General features: G+C 52.9%; 1 protein-coding gene across 1 annotated transcript; it reads right to left on the bottom strand.

Moving 5' to 3' along the window:
• Positions 1-881: 881 nt before the first annotated feature.
• LOC141952526 (ubiquitin carboxyl-terminal hydrolase 42-like) lies at positions 882-3,753 on the bottom strand. Its single transcript, XM_074890092.1, has 9 exons — positions 3,509-3,753; positions 3,194-3,270; positions 2,987-3,097; positions 2,809-2,911; positions 2,594-2,661; positions 2,284-2,432; positions 1,743-1,825; positions 1,319-1,508; positions 882-1,131 (listed from the first exon to the last, which is right to left on the bottom strand). Exons 1-9 carry the CDS (start codon positions 3,706-3,708, stop codon positions 901-903), a joined length of 1,212 nt encoding a protein of 403 aa, XP_074746193.1. The 5' UTR covers positions 3,709-3,753; the 3' UTR covers positions 882-900.
• Positions 3,754-20,206: the final 16,453 nt, after the last annotated feature.

Consider the following 20,206-nt stretch of genomic DNA (forward strand, 5'->3'; position numbering starts at 1 on the left):
GAAGACCTAACCAAGACTACAAATGGGAAATTCAGTCATCGTCTTCCCACCAGGTCCCTTACAGCCTCCTTTTCATAGAATCATAGAATCGTAATGAAAGGGCTTGGGTTGGACGGAACATTAAAGATCATCTAGTTCCAGCCCCCCCTGCCACGGGCAGGGACACCTTCCACTAGCCCAGGTTGCTCCAAGCCCCATCCAACCTGGCCTTGAACCCTTCCAGGGAGGGGCAGCCACAGCTTCTCTGAGCAACCTGTGCCAGGGCCTCACCACCTGCACAGTGACAAATTTCTTCCTTCTAGCCAATTGAAATCTGCCCTCTTTCAGTCTGAAACCATTACGCCTCATCCTGTCCCTACACTCCCTGATGAAGAGTCCCTCCCTCCCTCCCTAGCCTTCCTGTAGGCCCCCTTTAATTACTCTTCTCTACATTAGCCAGCTTCAGATAGCAGTCAAGTAGCAGTTTACACAAGGGCAGCAACCTAAAGCCCAGCAAGGGAAGAGAAGGACGGACATGGGGTAGTTCAGATTTGACAGTACTGAAGGACGCAGATAGTGATTGTCTCCTATGACAGAGAGAGAAACACAGAAAGGGAAACAGGAGGATGATCAGAAGAAGAAAAGCAAAGCCAAGAAAGGGAAACGTGTTCTGAACACATTTTTATACTTGTTTTTACCTGACGTAAAACAGTAAATAGGCTTGCTGCCTGAGAACTGTGTCGATGTCACAACGATCCACAGAGTTATCATTCATCACGTACCACAGTCCATTGCTGGCCTGTAAAAAAAGACATCGACATCTGAAGTGCAGGGTTTCTCAACAAAAACACAGGCAGAAAACGGCAGCGCCAAGAGTCCATCAGAACAAATCCAACCCAGCCCCTAAGGAGACCTCCTCCCCTAAAACCTTGGCTGCCAGTAACACCACCATGAAAATTTGTCTTCCCCAGCACAGGTTTTTCCCTTGTGAGGAAGGCAGTTGCTCTTTACCTTTGTGTAGCAGTAGTAGTGTCCTGCAAGACAGCTGGCACCCTGGTGAACCAGGACAGCGTACAAGGAGTAGAGGAGCGGTTCTCCAGCTGTCTGAGACATGTATGGGCGAAGATCCAAGTACTCGGGATACTCCACAAACTACGGAGAGACCAAGAGGGCTCAGAAATGATCCTTAAATACTCCATGAAATAGCCTTGCACGTCATGCTTTGGGTGTCAGGAAACTGTTCTCGACCAAAGCAGCTCTGTTGGAGCAGAGTACGTGCTTGTCTTCCCATGGGAACTCTCCTCTCCCCAGCAGAAAACACAAAAAGCTCAACACGAACAGCTTGTGAAAGGGCGCACTGACTGCCTTGGGAAATCTCCTCCAGGAAGAGGAAGTTGCGCTCCGGTTGCGTACACACCTTGCTGATCTTCCTGCTGGTGAAATCTTCACACCTATTCAGGAACACCGTGAAAACCTTGGGCGCGTGATGGACTGTGAACCTCTTGGAGGCGGCAACCATCTTGTCACACCTTGAAACCAAGCACAGAGACAAGTGCTGAAGTGCTCCCTGTCTTGCCCCAAGAAGGCCAGATAACCTTGCATGGCTGACCTGTCCTTACGCTATTTGAAGGTCATTCAGTACCGTAAGGCCATATTAAAAAAAGGCTGCGTCTCATTGTGGTGCGTTAAACCTATGCGAAAAGATGACTTGCAGCACCTTCACGCACGATCTAGTACTAAGAAGTTGTTAGTCGTCTTCTTACCTCCTACACTTAAAGCAGTTTTCACTGTCCAGCTGCTCAGGTTTCACAAAGTTCTCCAGAGCTGCGGTGACAGATGAGGCTGCCTGGAGGAGGGAGAAAGGAGAGCACTGAGCTGCAGGAAATACCCTCGCCCACACACGAGGAGTTTACACAACCACGCAGCTAGGGTGACACTGAGAAGAGCCCCTGTGAACCCGCAGGCAGTGTCCAGAAGGAGGCAGAAAGAGGGCATTATGCTCGACATTCCCCTCATTTCCCAGGGATTCCTGGGGCTACCAAGAGCTACATCTGTGGGCCACCGCTCAGTTCAGCTACCGATGGTGTGCAGGGCCATCAGTAACGAGACCACCACAAGCCATCAGCCTAGGAGCCAGAGGGGTGTTGAGGGAGGGCAAAGGGAAGAAGGGGGAGAGCCCATCAAGGGTGCAGAGAATGTGTGCTTGTCCAGCTTAAAGCCGGCACGTACAGGGACACCGCTGCCATGACCTCCCCAGGAGGACACCATCCGTTCCACCTCCCATGCACCACCAAGCTCTCTTGCCCTAAGAGTCAACCGCATGGATTCTGGAAAGATACAGGGGCTTGGGACATCCCGAAGCGTGGTTACAAACCCTCTTACTTTTATATGCAGAGGAACATCCAGGAAGGCCTCGTAGTAGTCGGAAACCATGTTGCATCTCAAGCACGTGACTGGAAGGCAAACCGAAATGCTCAGTGATGGGGGAATTCGATTGACTGTGCTGGTTTAGGTCCTTCATACCGACTACGCCAGTCACAGCATCATCTGGTTATGACGGGCAGACAGAAGGACACAGACAATTCCAAGGAGAGCAGTGGTTGTGGAGAAGTACCTCTGGATCTCAGAAAGCCCGCAAAGATTTGATGGACAACGGTGGTTGATTGGGAAGCCATGTCCAAGCTGGAAAGAAATGGTAAGGCAGAGAGTTAGCTCCTCCAAGAGTTCTGCTTTGTCTGAAAGCCCTGGGCGTAGCGTTGCCTTGATGGGAGTACATCAAGGTGTCCAAAGGGCTCGGGAACGTTGAAAAGGTAATTTGTTTGTGCTTACTTGCTGCTCCCACTCAGACAAGCTTCCTGCATGGCGGCGACAGTACAGCGTAAGAATTCGTGGGCGTCTTCCTGCATGCCAAGCTTGAAATGTTCTCCTATTCCTGAGAAAGAAGGTGGTATTAGTTCTGTCCTACAAGAATGGCAGAAAACCTGTAGAAGCACCTGAAAGGACTTACGTGTGAGAACACTGACGATAGCCCAAGGCTGGATGGCGCTGCCTGAGGACTGCAGGACCTCGTTAACGTGCCTTTCCATTCTGCACATCATGCAGAAGCCTTGCTGACGACCTGAAGAGGGAGGGAAGCAAACTTCTCAGGTTAGCAAAATACCCATAGTGTTGGGAAACCTAATGGGGATCTTGGAGTTATAAGAACAGTGTGCACCCCTCTTCTCCCAAGGTGCCAATATCTCAACGAGCCCGGCACATTTTAGTGCGTAGAAAATGTTCTTCAGAGGGATGCTAAATTGTCATAAGTTTTCTGTGCAGTAAGCAGAGTTTAACTTGTGGGAATGGGGACCCGAGGCCAGAAAGAGGTGCCTTTCCAAAGATGAACACATCTAGATAGGAGAAGCGGCTTCTAGGCTTGAGTGTTCAGAGACCACCAGCTCGTGGGGCTGACAAAGAAGGGCCGCTTTTCGCAATTCCATATGCTTGGAATCCCTGGGAAGCGCCCAACGGATTCACAGGGAGATGTTGCTAAAAGCACTCACACGACTGGCTGTGCTCCCGAGAGAGCAGGTAGTTGGCCAGAGGTGGGGTGTACGTCAGGCACTGCAGGACGGAGTTGAGGAAGCACGTATTGCCCATGTTGTGGAGTCCCGCTCCAGCTCTCTGCCGCTGCTGCCATTCCGTGCAGATCTTCTCCGGGGGGAAGAGGATCCTCTGTGGTGGAGTCATTCCCTCACCAACGACTGCAGGGAAGTGACATTTGAAAGGAGATGACACGAGACTGTTGCATGAAAGCATATTTAAAAGCTGAGTTTTCTCCAGGAGCACCCAGTGCAACAAGCTCTACATCCAACCCAGAAACCCAGACACTCAGGGCTGGAGCACCAGCCACGTCCACTGCCTTTGGGCAGCCACAAAATCCCAACCCGCTGGTGAAGCCGTTACTACTCACAGGAGTCGTTCCCCGTTGCGGCCATGGCTCCTCTCAGGAACAGAGGGGAAATCTTCGGATGGCAGAGGATGTCAGGGTGCTTTGCAGAGAGAGGAGGTCAGCGCAAATCCCTGATGGCAAAAAAATGATTGTAGCTCAACAAAACACTTACAAAAGCCCCAACACAACCCACAGAACAGCATCTTCCATCAAAAGTGTCTCATTGGTAATGTGGGTGCTGCAGAGCTGCAGGCTGACGGCCCTGCTGTTCCTGTCACAGGACTGCAACCGCCAGCAATTACAAAGGCCCTCTTGAAACTTTTATCCCCCATCTATGTGCTCTCTGTGATCTGTCCTGAAAGTCAAATCATTACCTTTGAAAGAGGATGGAAGCTGAGGAGAAGTGGGAAGTAAAGGACGAATGGTTGGGAAGAAGTAGGCACGCAAGTGCCAAAGGAAGGAGCTGAGGTATCCCGAAGGCCAGCTCAGCCCAACTGGCTTTTGCTGGCTGCTTTTCGGGCTATAAGTACCGGCCAGATGAGATCACAATCGCTAGGCGGGTGGGTACGGCATCGCTGCCCCTTTGTGACATCACAGAGCCGCATCGCTGCCCCTTTGTGACGTGGGGCCGCAGGGACGCACAGGGACCCACTGCGGCCACGCAGCTGCCACAGCCCCGGCACCTCCTGAGTCCAGCATCTGGCAGCCCTGCTCCTCGTCAGAGAGCGGTGGTGATCCGTGTACTCCAGAAACGGGCTGCGGAGATCATGACCCCGGCATGGGGATCTGCTCCGCTCTCTCTGCCTGGGCGGGGCCTGCTCCCGAGGAGCCCTGGGTGCGGGGCCCAACAGGGAGCTGCTGTTGGAGGGCCCTGGAGCTGCGTGACCTCTGGGAGCAGAGGCACAGCTTGGAGGACTAGTTGTCCCCCTTTTCCTCCTCCTCAGAGAGCGGTGGTGCTCCGTGTACTCCAGAAGCCGGCTGCCAAGGTCAGAGTTGCGCAGCGGGGATCTGCTCCGGGCCCTCTCCCTTTCACTGTTCCTCTGGCAGGGGGAAGGCGGCCTGAATGCGTGCTCCTCTTTGTTGCTGTCTTGTGGCACGGCGTGCAGCACAGGCGTGCAGCCCACACAGGAGGCCATGCTGATCTGGCCTGGTCAGACGCGGCTCAGCCAGCCTGCAACTGCCTCCCAGGCCCCTGCCCAGGTCAGGCGGCTGGTGCTGGCTGGTGCGGAGGAGCCGCTGTCTTGTGGAGAGTCCTCCAGGCCCAGCGCCATGTCCTACAAAGAGAGGTGTGAAAAGGTCCTGCCCTTTCCTCCCGAAAGGCCCAGAACCGCAGGGAACCCCCAGAAGCTGTGGCAGGGGCCAGCTAAGGGCCTCTGACAGGCCAGAGGGACGCAAACCTGCCCAGGGCTGTAAGCGTTGGTTTTGCCCCTGCTCCTCTCAGGGAGGATTTCTCTTTTTAGCCTCTGCTTGGGGCATCCAGTTTGGCCACAGCTTTGCTTGGGTGTCCCTTTCTCATCATGTCCCTCTTGGGATGGCTGTTTTTTCCCCTCCCTTGCTTGGGGAAGCTCATTTTTCCCCTTCTCCACACAGGGTACCTGGGTTTACTCCAGCCCTCCTCAGGTGGCTCTTTATGCCCCTGCCCAAAGCGTGGTGGCTAGCTTTGCTCCTGCCCCGCTTGGGCCATTGAGTTTTGTCCCTGTCCTGCTCAGGGCATCTTGTTTTGCCCCTGACTCTGCCCTGTTCGGAGTGGCCATTTTTGCCCCTGCCCCAGCAGGACCAGGGGGGCTCCAGCACCATTTCCCTGGGACCAGCCACCGGCCCAGTGCTGTATTCAATTGTCACACCACACCCTTGCCTTTCAGGACAAAGTCAGCTCTGCTTCCGAGCCTCCTCTAGCACCGCTCCTGCAGCTGCCATCGGACATTCAGAGGTGCAAAGTTCCCTCCCTGCTGAGCTCATGGCAGGGTCAGGGCCCAGGAGCTGGCAGTGCCTGATGCCACCCGGGATGCAGAGGATGCTGGCAGCTGGATGTCGAGCAGGATGTGCCGCTGCTGCCTGCTCCTCACGCACACGCTTTAGCTACAGCTCTTGTGCTTGGGCAGCACGGCCTTCGCTACCCTTCGCAAAACGCCGTGGCAGGCGGGCTTGGTTGGGTGAACGCGGCTGAAGAATTCCGGAGCCCCAGGAGGCTCCTTTTACGGGAGGCATCTTGTCCATAAGATCATCTGGACAGAGTTTTCGCTTATTTGGCTTCTCAGTAGTAGTCCTCTGAAGATGCCTGTGGAAAAAAAAAAAAAAAAGAAAAAAAAAAAAGAGATTTTTAAAAAAATCATCTGTATCTATTTCAGTGCTGTCGCTGGTAAAGGCAACAAGGAGCCTGACCAGCAGCAGCTGCCAGGGCTTGCAGGCTCTAGGAAGCTCTGGCAGAGCTGGCAGAGCTGTGGCTGCCCTCATTAGACATTACTGACAGGGGAAACGCCAACTGGTGAAGCTGTCTTCAGACCTGAGCCATTGCCCATCCCTGTGGTATCTAACAATGCTTTAACTGAGATAAACAAGAAAAGAAGTGCTCTGACTTTGCTGTCTTTGTTTACTCCAAAAGCTGCTGCAGCGATCCCAAGCTTGATGCTTTGGGCTTGTCTTTCTTCTTCAAGGCTAAATAGTCTTGGGGGGATTTCCAACACATGTTGTGTCACCTGTCCCCTGCTGTCCCCCCGCATCCGATCCAGGTCCCCAGTGGCCTCCAGCCCCACCTGGTAGAGCTTCGGCAAGCCAGGATGTGACCCAATCTGCAGAGGGTCCAGGTGATCAGGAACCATAAGCGAAGCTGTGCTATAAAATCCAGTGCTACGCTGCTTCTGAAATGGTGCTATGCTGATGCTGCTTATAGAAATCTTGTGCTATGCTGATCATAAAACTGTGTTAAAAAAGCAAAGCTTTAACTGTAAGTACGACTGAGTGTTGTCATCATTCTGCTCAGGATGCCCAGAAGAACCTGTGTGTCCCCACAGTGTCGGGTGGCAGCCCGGGCCCAAAAGGGGCAGAGGGAGATGCAGAGTGACTGTCCAGCAATGGCATTTGGCTGAGGGGGGCGTGCAGGGCAACAGGGACCCAGACGAGCTGGTAACAAGTCCCTGTGCTCTGGGCCATGTTTTCCTCTCTGGTAACAGAGCCTAGGGATCAGACGCATGCAGGATTTTTTTGTTTTGTTTCTAAATACCTCTGGATTTCTTCAATTTTTCGGTTAAAGTAAGAAGTTACTTTTCAGACTTCAGTGTGTCTTTTGCCTCTTTGTGTTGTATGAGGTTTGGAGAGCACGGCATCTTCATAGGAAACGATACGTTCCTTTGTCAGGTGAGGGAGAAAAATCCCTTGCAATGGTGAGAAGAGACAACAGCTTGGGACTCCCAGTTTTTTTTTCTTCTCAATTTATAGACTTTTGAGTAGTGTCATTTGACTGAGCTTTCAAAGTCACATTTGATGGTGAGAATAAAGTGGAATGCAATATAAGCTGAAAATCATTCTACCTGCCATAATTCAACAAATTACCGAACCCGTGTCTGTCAGAGCCTTTAGAAATCTGGTAGGATTTTTTTAGCAAGCTCCATGGACTTACCAGAGAGCATAATTAAACTCCCATTTTTCATTTCATTCCTCATATTTACAGTACTCAGTTTTGTTCAAATAAAAACCCAAACCAAACCAAACCAAAACCAAAGCTCAGCTCAGGAGAATGGGACTTCAGATGCATGCTTTCCCACAGGCTAAGGAAAATTACATCCAGAGGTTTGCCTTTTCTGTCCACGGCGCAGATGCATTTTGCCATGATTTACTTATCTTTACACTAATGAGAGTGTGGCTAAAACCAAATCTTCATTCCAGTTTTTTATTTTCTTGCCAAAAGCCTTTTAATTCTCTTCTGTCGAATATTCTGCCGGTCCCTCAGTGCTTCCTTGGCAGTTCTTCTGGTCACCCCCCAGCACGCTCTTCTGTGGTCCCTCCCACTGCCTGGTCTCGGCTCTTATTTTCTGAAGTCCCGATCATTTGCGTGTCTCTGCCAGATTCTGCCAGTCTCTGGGTGCTGATTATCCTTGGAAGAGGCTTTGCTACCCTTTAAAAATGTCAGCGGTTGTTAGAATTCCGAATCTATCAGGAGCATTTAGTTACATCCACAAAGTGGTACTGGGCGACCTTAGGAGGGTTGTAATGGTTGGCTGTTTTATAAACAGCCCCACATCCCCCCCCAGCCCCACATCTGCTCCCCCAGTGCCTCCCCCCTCCCCCATCCAGGCAGGGCAGCACCTCAGAACCGCAGACCACCACCCCCCCCCCAAAGAAAAGGGCCCCGTGGGGTGAGGGGTCACTAGTTGTGCCCAGATCATTAACGATGTGTGGTCTTTAATGAGGGGTAATTAATGCCTGTGGTTAACTGGGGAGGGAGGGGACCCGGATGGCGTGGTCCTCTTGTGGGGGAGGGGGTGAGGCGCTTGCTAATGAGACAGGATGGACACAGGTCAATGTGGGATGGACACGGGACGGACACAGGTTGCAGATGGGACAGACAGGGCCTGGGGAGGGGTTGGACATGGGTCAACATGGGATGGAGATGAGATGGACAGAGGACAGGCATGGGATGGACACAGATCAACGTAGGACGGACACAGGGCAGACACAGGACCAACATGGGATAAACTTGGGATGGAGACAGGTCAACATGAGATGGACACAGGATGGACACAGGATGGACATGGATCAACACAGGATTGACATGGTGCTGACATGGGATGAAAACATGACCAAGGTGTGATGGAGACGGGCTCCACGGGGGATCGACACAGGAAGGACACAGGAGTGTCACAGGGTCGAGACGGGATCCATGGGGCATCGATGCTGTTGGCATGTAAGTGACACAGGACTGACACACAAGCAGCATGCAAGCGGCATAGGATTAACATGTGATCGAGAGAAGATTAATGGGGATTGTTTAGAGCTGACATGGTCCTGACATGGGATTGACATGGGATTAAGGCAACAGCAATGGAAATGAAGAGATGGTTGACATGTGAATGGCACGGGATGCACACGTGACCAAGGTGCAATGAACACGCATCCCACATGGGCTTTGCACGGGATTAAGGCAAAATCAATGGAGACTCAACATAGATTTGACATGTGAGGGGCACAGGATTAACACGTGAGCAACACACACCATGGGAAGAACACGGGGTGAAGATGGGATTGACACGGGACTGAGACTTGACCAATGTGGAATCAACAGAGGGTTGACTCACAAACAAGACATGAGCAACATGGGATTAACATGCAACTGACACTTTATTGAGCGGCAACCAACAGGTAATCGACACAGGATCGACACGCTCTGCCTTCACGCAGGGCCACAGTCTGCCTCTGCCACGACTGCACTGCGCCGAGTGGTTGTCTGAGCTGCCTATCTGGGCAAACCCTTCACCTCCTCCTCCTCCCTGCTGAGGGGTCACAGGCTTTGGTTTCCACAAACCGGCTCCGGAGATCACGTCCCCGCCGCGGGGATCTGCTCCGCTCGCTCTGCCTGTGCGGGGCCTGCTCCCGAGCAGCCCTGGGTGTGGGGGCCAACAGGGAGCTGCTGTTGGCGGGCCCTGGAACTGCGTGACCTCTGGGAGCAGAGGCACAGCTTGGAGGAATAGTTGTCCCCCTGCTCGTCCTCCTCAGAGCGCGGTGGAGCTCCGTGTAGTCCACAAACCGGCTCCGGAGATCATGGCCCCGCCGCGGGGATCTGCTCGGCTCGTTCTGCCTGGGCGGGGCCTGCTCCCGAGCAGCCCTGCGTGTGGGGGCCAACAGGGAGCTGCTGTTGGTGGGCCGTGGAGCTGCATGACCTCTGGGAACAGAGGCACAGCTTGGAGGAATAGTTGTCCCCCTGCTCTTCCTCCTCAGAGAGCGGTGGTGCTCCGTGTAGTCCACAAACTGGCTCCGGAGATCACGGCCCCGCCGCGGGGATCTGCTCCGCTCGTTCTGCCTGTGTGGGGCCTGCTCCCGAGCAGCCCTGCGTGCAGGGGCCAACAGGGAGCTGCTGTTGGCGGGCCGTGGAGCTGCGTGAGTCCTAGTAGCAGAGGCACAGCTTGGAGGAATAGTTGTCCCCCTGCTCCTCCTCCTCAGAGAGCGGTGGTGCTCCACAAACTGACTGCCAAGGTCAGAGTTGCGCAGCGGGGATCTGCACCGGGCCCTCTCCCTTTCACTGTTCCTCTGGCAGGGGGAAGGTGGCCTGAATGCGTGCTCTTCTTTGTTGCTGTCGTGTGGCACGGCGTGCAGCACAGGGTCAAATGGCTGAGAGCAGCCCCGGGACACAGCTTCCCTTCTGGATACCAGCCTTCTGGATACCAACAGGCTGGTGCCTGCTGGTGTGGAGGAACCGCTGCCTTGTGGAGAGTCCTCCAGGCCCAGTGCCATGTCCTGCAAAGAGAGGTGTGAAAAGGTCCTGCCCTTTCCTCCTGAAAGGCCCAGAACCACGGGGAACCCCCAGAAGCTGTGGCAGGGGCCAGCTAAGGGCCTCCTAACGGCTCTCCAGGAGGTGTGCAAAGGCAGAAGGGCCAAAGGTGGAGAAATGGGATGGGTCTAGGTGGGATGCTTTGAGAGGGAGCAGTGTTGCAACTGTGAAGGGAACTGCAGTGTGGGAGGGAGAAGAGTGATGCCAAGATGCCAGAAAGAGATCCCCTGTCCCTCTGGTGCCCTGACCCACCTCCCCAGAGTTAACCTTAGTCTGACAAGGCAGACCCTGTGGCCCCACAGAACCCACCTGTTTGTGGTTGGCCGCCGACCGACTGAGGAAGGAAGGGGCATATGATGGTGTCGGTGAGGAATAAGCCCTCTGTCCAAGTTGCGATTTGGAGCACCTGGAGAAGACAAGAGTGATCTCTGTTTAGGGCTGTTCTTGCAGCCTCCTCTGGGGTTCAGTCATTTTCTTGGAGCTGTTTCTACAACAGAGAGAAGACCTAACCAAGACTACAAATGGGAAATTCAATCGTCGTCTTCCCACCAGGTCCCTTACAGCCTCCTTTTCATAGAATCATAGAATCGTAATGAAAGGGCTTGGGTTGGACGGAACATTAAAGATCATCTAGTTCCAGCCCCCCCTGCCACGGGCAGGGACACCTTCCACTAGCCCAGGTTGCTCCAAGCCCCATCCAACCTGGCCTTGAACCCTTCCAGGGAGGGGCAGCCACAGCTTCTCTGAGCAACCTGTGCCAGGGCCTCACCACCTGCACAGTGACAAATTTCTTCCTTCTAGCCAATTGAAATCTGCCCTCTTTCAGTCTGAAACCATTACGCCTCATCCTGTCCCTACACTCCCTGATGAAGAGTCCCTCCCTCCCTCCCTAGCCTTCCTGTAGGCCCCCTTTAATTACTCTTCTCTACATTAGCCAGCTTCAGATAGCAGTCAAGTAGCAGTTTACACAAGGGCAGCAACCTAAAGCCCAGCAAGGGAAGAGAAGGACGGACATGGGGTAGTTCAGATTTGACAGTACTGAAGGACGCAGATAGTGATTGTCTCCTATGACAGAGAGAGAAACACAGAAAGGGAAACAGGAGGATGATCAGAAGAAGAAAAGCAAAGCCAAGAAAGGGAAACGTGTTCTGAACACATTTTTATACTTGTTTTTACCTGACGTAAAACAGTAAATAGGCTTGCTGCCTGAGAACTGTGTCGATGTCACAATGATCCACAGAGTTATCATTCATCACGTACCACAGTCCATTGCTGGCCTGTAAAAAAAGACATCGACATCTGGAGATGAAGTGCAGGGTTTCTCAACAAAAACACAGGCAGAAAACGGCAGCGCCAAGAGTCCATCAGAACAAATCCAACCCAGCCCCTAAGGAGACCTCCTCCCCTAAAACCTTGGCTGCCAGTAACACCACCATGAAAATTTGTCTTCCCCAGCACAGGTTTTTCCCTTGTGAGGAAGGCAGTTGCTCTTTACCTTTGTGTAGCAGTAGTAGTGTCCTGCAAGACAGCTGGCACCCTGGTGAACCAGGACAGCGTACAAGGAGTAGAGGAGCGGTTCTCCAGCTGTCTGAGACATGTATGGGCGAAGATCCAAGTACTCGGGATACTCCACAAACTACGGAGAGACCAAGAGGGCTCAGAAATGATCCTTAAATACTCCATGAAATAGCCTTGCACGTCATGCTTTGGGTGTCAGGAAACTGTTCTCGACCAAAGCAGCTCTGTTGGAGCAGAGTACGTGCTTGTCTTCCCATGGGAACTCTCCTCTCCCCAGCAGAAAACACAAAAAGCTCAACACGAACAGCTTGTGAAAGGGCGCACTGACTGCCTTGGGAAATCTCCTCCAGGAAGAGGAAGTTGCGCTCCGGTTGCGTACACACCTTGCTGATCTTCCTGCTGGTGAAATCTTCACACCTATTCAGGAACACCGTGAAAACCTTAGGCGCGTGATGGACTGTGAACCTCTTGGAGGCGGCAACCATCTTGTCACACCTTGAAACCAAGCACAGAGACAAGTGCTGAAGTGCTCCCTGTCTTGCCCCAAGAAGGCCAGATAACCTTGCATGGCTGACCTGTCCTTACGCTATTTGAAGGTCATTCAGTACCGTAAGGCCATATTAAAAAAAGGCTGCGTCTCATTGTGGTGCGTTAAACCTATGCGAAAAGATGACTTGCAGCACCTTCACGCACGATCTAGTACTAAGAAGTTGTTAGTCGTCTTCTTACCTCCTACACTTAAAGCAGTTTTCACTGTCCAGCTGCTCAGGTTTCACAAAGTTCTCCAGAGCTGCGGTGACAGATGAGGCTGCCTGGAGGAGGGAGAAAGGAGAGCACTGAGCTGCAGGAAATACCCTCGCCCACACACGAGGAGTTTACACAACCACGCAGCTAGGGTGACACTGAGAAGAGCCCCTGTGAACCCGCAGGCAGTGTCCAGAAGGAGGCAGAAAGAGGGCATTATGCTCGACATTCCCCTCATTTCCCAGGGATTCCTGGGGCTACCAAGAGCTACATCTGTGGGCCACCGCTCAGTTCAGCTACCGATGGTGTGCAGGGCCATCAGTAACGAGACCACCACAAGCCATCAGCCTAGGAGCCAGAGGGGTGTTGAGGGAGGGCAAAGGGAAGAAGGGGGAGAGCCCATCAAGGGTGCAGAGAATGTGTGCTTGTCCAGCTTAAAGCCGGCACGTACAGGGACACCGCTGCCATGACCTCCCCAGGAGGACACCATCCATTCCACCTCCCATGCACCACCAAGCTCTCTTGCCCTGAGAGTCAACCGCATGGATTCTGGAAAGATACAGGGGCTTGGGACATCCCGAAGCGTGGTTACAAACCCTCTTACTTTTATATGCAGAGGAACATCCAGGAAGGCCTCGTAGTAATCGGAAACCATGTTGCATCTCAAGCACGTGACTGGAAGGCAAACCGAAATGCTCAGTGATGGGGGAATTCGATTGACTGTGCTGGTTTAGGTCCTTCATACTGACTATGCCAGTCACAGCATCATCTGGTTATGACGGGCAGACAGAAGGACACAGACAATTCCAAGGAGAGCAGTGGTTGTGGAGAAGTACCTCTGGATCTCAGAAAGCCCGCAAAGATTTGATGGACAACGGTGGTTGATTGGGAAGCCATGTCCAAGCTGGAAAGAAATGGTAAGGCAGAGAGTTAGCTCCTCCAAGAGTTCTGCTTTGTCTGAAAGCCCTGGGCGTAGCGTTGCCTTGATGGGAGTACATCAAGGTGTCCAAAGGGCTCGGGAACGTTGAAAAGGTAATTTGTTTGTGCTTACTTGCTGCTCCCACTCAGACAAGCTTCCTGCATGGCGGCGACAGTACAGCGTAAGAATTCGTGGGCGTCTTCCTGCATGCCAAGCTTGAAATGTTCTCCTATTCCTGAGAAAGAAGGTGGTATTAGTTCTGTCCTACAAGAATGGCAGAAAACCTGTAGAAGCACCTGAAAGGACTTACGTGTGAGAACACTGACGATAGCCCAAGGCTGGATGGCGCTGCCTGAGGACTGCAGGACCTCGTTAACGTGCCTTTCCATTCTGCACATCATGCAGAAGCCTTGCTGACGACCTGAAGAGGGAGGGAAGCAAACTTCTCAGGTTAGCAAAATACCCATAGTGTTGGGAAACCTAATGGGGATCTTGGAGTTATAAGAACAGTGTGCACCCCTCTTCTCCCAAGGTGCCAATATCTCAACGAGCCCGGCACATTTTAGTGCGTAGAAAATGTTCTTCAGAGGGATGCTAAATTGTCATAAGTTTTCTGTGCAGTAAGCAGAGTTTAACTTGTGGGAATGGGGACCCGAGGCCAGAAAGAGGTGCCTTTCCAAAGATGAACACATCTAGATAGGAGAAGCGGCTTCTAGGCTTGAGTGTTCAGAGACCACCAGCTCGTGGGGCTGACAAAGAAGGGCCGCTTTTCGCAATTCCATATGCTTGGAATCCCTGGGAAGCGCCCAACGGATTCACAGGGAGATGTTGCTAAAAGCACTCACACGACTGGCTGTGCTCCCGAGAGAGCAGGTAGTTGGCCAGAGGTGGGGTGTACGTCAGGCACTGCAGGACGGAGTTGAGGAAGCACGTATTGCCCATGTTGTGGAGTCCCGCTCCAGCTCTCTGCCGCTGCTGCCATTCCGTGCAGATCTTCTCCGGGGGGAAGAGGATCCTCTGTGGTGGAGTCATTCCCTCACCAACGACTGCAGGGAAGTGACATTTGAAAGGAGATGACACGAGACTGTTGCATGAAAGCATATTTAAAAGCTGAGTTTTCTCCAGGAGCACCCAGTGCAACAAGCTCTACATCCAACCCAGAAACCCAGACACTCAGGGCTGGAGCACCAGCCACGTCCACTGCCTTTGGGCAGCCACAAAATCCCAACCCGCTGGTGAAGCCGTTACTACTCACAGGAGTTGTTCCCCGTTGCGGCCATGGCTCCTCTCAGGAACAGAGGGGAAATCTTCGGATGGCAGAGGATGTCAGGGTGCTTTGCAGAGAGAGGAGGTCAGCGCAAATCCCTGATGGCAAAAAAATGATTGTAGCTCAACAAAACACTTACAAAAGCCCCAACACAACCCACAGAACAGCATCTTCCATCAAAAGTGTCTCATTGGTAATGTGGGTGCTGCAGAGCTGCAGGCTGACGGCCCTGCTGTTCCTGTCACAGGACTGCAACCGCCAGCAATTACAAAGGCCCTCTTGAAACTTTTATCCCCCATCTATGTGCTCTCTGTGATCTGTCCTGAAAGTCAAATCATTACCTTTGAAAGAGGATGGAAGCTGAGGAGAAGTGGGAAGTAAAGGACGAATGGTTGGGAAGAAGTAGGCACGCAAGTGCCAAAGGAAGGAGCTGAGGTATCCCGAAGGCCAGCTCAGCCCAACTGGCTTTTGCTGGCTGCTTTTCGGGCTATAAGTACCGGCCAGATGAGATCACAATCGCTAGGCGGGTGGGTACGGCATCGCTGCCCCTTTGTGACATCACAGAGCCGCATCGCTGCCCCTTTGTGACGTGGGGCCGCAGGGACGCACAGGGACCCACTGCGGCCATGCAGCTGCCACAGCCCCGGCACCTCCTGAGTCCAGCATCTGGCAGCCCTGCTCCTCGTCAGAGAGCGGTGGTGATCCGTGTACTCCAGAAACGGGCTGCGGAGATCATGACCCCGGCATGGGGATCTGCTCCGCTCTCTCTGCCTGGGCGGGGCCTGCTCCCGAGGAGCCCTGGGTGCGGGGCCCAACAGGGAGCTGCTGTTGGAGGGCCCTGGAGCTGCGTGACCTCTGGGAGCAGAGGCACAGCTTGGAGGACTAGTTGTCCCCCTTTTCCTCCTCCTCAGAGAGCGGTGGTGATCCGTGTACTCCAGAAGCCGGCTGCCAAGGTCAGAGTTGCGCAGCGGGGATCTGCTCCGGGCCCTCTCCCTTTCACTGTTCCTCTGGCAGGGGGAAGGCGGCCTGAATGCGTGCTCCTCTTTGTTGCTGTCTTGTGGCACGGCGTGCAGCACAGGCGTGCAGCCCACGCAGGAGGCCATGCTGATCTGGCCTGGTCAGACGCGGCTCAGCCAGCCTGCAACTGCCTCCCAGGCCCCTGCCCAGGTCAGGCGGCTGGTGCTGGCTGGTGCGGAGGAGCCGCTGTCTTGTGGAGAGTCCTCCAGGCCCAGCGCCATGTCCTACAAAGAGAGGTGTGAAAAGGTCCTGCCCTTTCCTCCCGAAAGGCCCAGAACCGCAGGGAACCCCCAGAAGCTGTGGCAGGGGCCAGCTAAGGGCCTCTGACAGGCCAGAGGGACGCAAACCTGCCCAGGGCTGTAAGCGTTGGTTTTGCCCCTGCTCCTCTCAGGGAGGATTTCTCTTTTTAGCCTCTGCTTGGGGCATCCAGTTTGGCCACAGCTTTGCTTGGGTGTCCCTTTCTCATCATGTCCCTCTTGGGATGGCTGTTTTTTCCCCTCCCTTGCTTGGGGAAGCTCATTTTTCCCCTTCTCCACACAGGGTACCTGGGTTTACTCCAGCCCTCCTCAGGTGGCTCTTTATGCCCCTGCCCAAAGCGTGGTGGCTAGCTTTGCTCCTGCCCCGCTTGGGCCATTGAGTTTTGTCCCTGTCCTGCTCAGGGCATCTTGTTTTGCCCCTGACTCTGCCCTGTTCGGAGTGGCCATTTTTGCCCCTGCCCCAGCAGGACCAGGGGGGCTCCAGCACCATTTCCCTGGGACCAGCCACCGGCCCAGTGCTGTATTCAATTGTCACACCACACCCTTGCCTTTCAGGACAAAGATCTGCTTCTGAGCCTCCTCTAGCACCGCTCCTGCAGCTGCCATCGGACATTCAGAGGTGCAAAGTTCCCTCCCTGCTGAGCTCATGGCAGGGTCAGGGCCCAGGAGCTGGCAGTGCCTGATGCCACCCGGGATGCAGAGGATGCTGGCAGCTGGATGTCGAGCAGGGTGTGCCGCTGCTGCCTGCTCCTCACGCACACGCTTTAGCTACAGCTCTTGTGCTTGGGCAGCACGGCCTTCGCTACCCTTCGCAAAACGCCGTGGCAGGCGGGCTTGGTTGGGTGAACGCGGCTGAAGAATTCCGGAGCCCCAGGAGGCTCCTTTTACGGGAGGCATCTTGTCCATAAGATCATCTGGACAGAGTTTTCGCTTATTTGGCTTTTCAGTAGTAGTCCTCTGAAGATGCCTGTGGAAAAAAAAAAAAAAAAAGAAAAAATGAAAAGAGATTTTTAAAAAAATCATCTGTATCTATTTCAGTGCTGTCGCTGGTAAAGGCAACAAGGAGCCTGACCAGCAGCAGCTGCCAGGGCTTGCAGGCTCTAGGAAGCTCTGGCAGAGCTGGCAGAGCTGTGGCTGCCCTCATTAGACATTACTGACAGGGGAAACGCCAACTGGTGAAGCTGTCTTCAGACCTGAGCCATTGCCCATCCCTGTGGTATCTAACAATGCTTTAACTGAGATAAACAAGAAAAGAAGTGCTCTGACTTTGCTGTCTTTGTTTACTCCAAAAGCTGCTGCAGCGATCCCAAGCTTGATGCTTTGGGCTTGTCTTTCTTCTTCAAGGCTAAATAGTCTTGGGGGGATTTCCAACACATGTTGTGTCACCTGTCCCCTGCTGTCCCCCCGCATCCGATCCAGGTCCCCAGTGGCCTCCAGCCCCACCTGGTAGAGCTTCGGCAAGCCAGGATGTGACCCAATCTGCAGAGGGTCCAGGTGATCAGGAACCATAAGCGAAGCTGTGCTATAAAATCCAGTGCTACGCTGCTTCTGAAATGGTGCTATGCTGATGCTGCTTATAGAAATCTTGTGCTATGCTGATCATAAAACTGTGTTAAAAAAGCAAAGCTTTAACTGTAAGTACGACTGAGTGTTGTCATCATTCTGCTCAGGATGCCCAGAAGAACCTGTGTGTCCCCACAGTGTCGGGTGGCAGCCCGGGCCCAAAAGGGGCAGAGGGAGATGCAGAGTGACTGTCCAGCAATGGCATTTGGCTGAGGGGGGCGTGCAGGGCAACAGGGACCCAGACGAGCTGGTAACAAGTCCCTGTGCTCTGGGCCATGTTTTCCTCTCTGGTAACAGAGCCTAGGGATCAGACGCATGCAGGATTTTTTTGTTTTGTTTCTAAATACCTCTGGATTTCTTCAATTTTTCGGTTAAAGTAAGAAGTTACTTTTCAGACTTCAGTGTGTCTTTTGCCTCTTTGTGTTGTATGAGGTTTGGAGAGCACGGCATCTTCATAGGAAACGATACGTTCCTTTGTCAGGTGAGGGAGAAAAATCCCTTGCAATGGTGAGAAGAGACAACAGCTTGGGACTCCCAGTTTTTTTTTCTTCTCAATTTATAGACTTTTGAGTAGTGTCATTTGACTGAGCTTTCAAAGTCACATTTGATGGTGAGAATAAAGTGGAATGCAATATAAGCTGAAAATCATTCTACCTGCCATAATTCAACAAATTACCGAACCCATGTCTGTCAGAGCCTTTAGAAATCTGGTAGGATTTTTTTAGCAAGCTCCGTGGACTTACCAGAGAGCATAATTAAACTCCCATTTTTCATTTCATTCCTCATATTTACAGTACTCAGTTTTGTTCAAATAAAAACCCAAACCAAACCAAACCAAAACCAAAGCTCAGCTCAGGAGAATGGGACTTCAGATGCATGCTTTCCCACAGGCTAAGGAAAATTACATCCAGAGGTTTGCCTTTTCTGTCCACGGCGCAGATGCATTTTGCCATGATTTACTTATCTTTACACTAATGAGAGTGTGGCTAAAACCAAATCTTCATTCCAGTTTTTTATTTTCTTGCCAAAAGCCTTTTAATTCTCTTCTGTCGAATATTCTGCCGGTCCCTCAGTGCTTCCTTGGCAGTTCTTCTGGTCACCCCCCAGCACGCTCTTCTGTGGTCCCTCCCACTGCCTGGTCTCGGCTCTTATTTTCTGAAGTCCCGATCATTTGCGTGTCTCTGCCAGATTCTGCCAGTCTCTGGGTGCTGATTATCCTTGGAAGAGGCTTTGCTACCCTGGAAAAATGTCAGCGGTTGTTAGAATTCCAAATCTATCAGGAGCATTTAGTTACATCCACAAAGTGGTACTGGGCGACCTTAGGAGGGTTGTAATGGTTGGCTGTTTTATAAACAGCCCCACATCCCCCCCCAGCCCCACATCTGCTCCCCCAGTGCCTCCCCCCTCCCCCATCCAGGCAGGGCAGCACCTCAGAACCGCAGACCACCACCCCCCCCCCCCCAAAGAAAAGGGCCCCGTGGGGTGAGGGGTCACTAGTTGTGCCCAAATCATTAACGATGTGTGGTCTTTAATGAGGGGTAATTAATGCCCGTGGTTAACTGGGGAGGGAGGGGACCCGGATGGCGTGGTCCTCTTGTGGGGGAGGGGGTGAGGCGCTTGCTAATGAGACAGGATGGACACAGGTCAATGTGGGATGGACACGGGACGGACACAGGTTGCAGATGGGACAGACAGGGCCTGGGGAGGGGTTGGACATGGGTCAACATGGGATGGAGATGAGATGGACAGAGGACAGGCATGGGATGGACACAGATCAACGTAGGACGGACACAGGGCAGACACAGGACCAACATGGGATAAACTTGGGATGGAGACAGGTCAACATGAGATGGACACAGGATGGACACAGGATGGACATGGATCAACACAGGATTGACATGGTGCTGACATGGGATGAAAACATGACCAAGGTGTGATGGAGACGGGCTCCACGGGGGATCGACACAGGAAGGACACGGGAGTGTCACAGGGTCGAGACGGGATCCATGGGGCATCGATGCTGTTGGCATGTAAGTGACATAGGACTGGCACACAAGCAGCATGCAAGCGGCATAGGATTAACATGTGATCGAGAGAAGATTAATGGGGATTGTTTAGAGCTGACATGGGCCTGACATGGGATTGACATGGGATTAAGGCAACAGCAATGGAAATGAAGAGATGGTTGACATGTGAATGGCACGGGATGCACACGTGACCAAGGTGCAATGAACACGCATCCCACATGGGCTTCGCACAGGAATAAGGCAAAATCAATGGGGACTCAACATAGATTTGACATGTGAGGGGCACAGGATTAACACGTGAGCAACACACACCATGGGAAGAACACGGGGTGAAGATGGGATTGACACGGGACTGAGACTTGACCAATGTGGAATCAACAGAGGGTTGACTCACAAACAAGACATGAGCAACATGGGATTAACATGCAACTGACACTTTATTGAGCGGCAACCAACAGGTAATCGACACAGGATCGACACGCTCTGCCTTCACGCAGGGCCAC

Source organism: Strix uralensis, chromosome 20 (genome assembly GCF_047716275.1).
Source record: "Strix uralensis isolate ZFMK-TIS-50842 chromosome 20, bStrUra1, whole genome shotgun sequence".
Classification (NCBI taxonomy): domain Eukaryota; kingdom Metazoa; phylum Chordata; class Aves; order Strigiformes; family Strigidae; genus Strix; species Strix uralensis.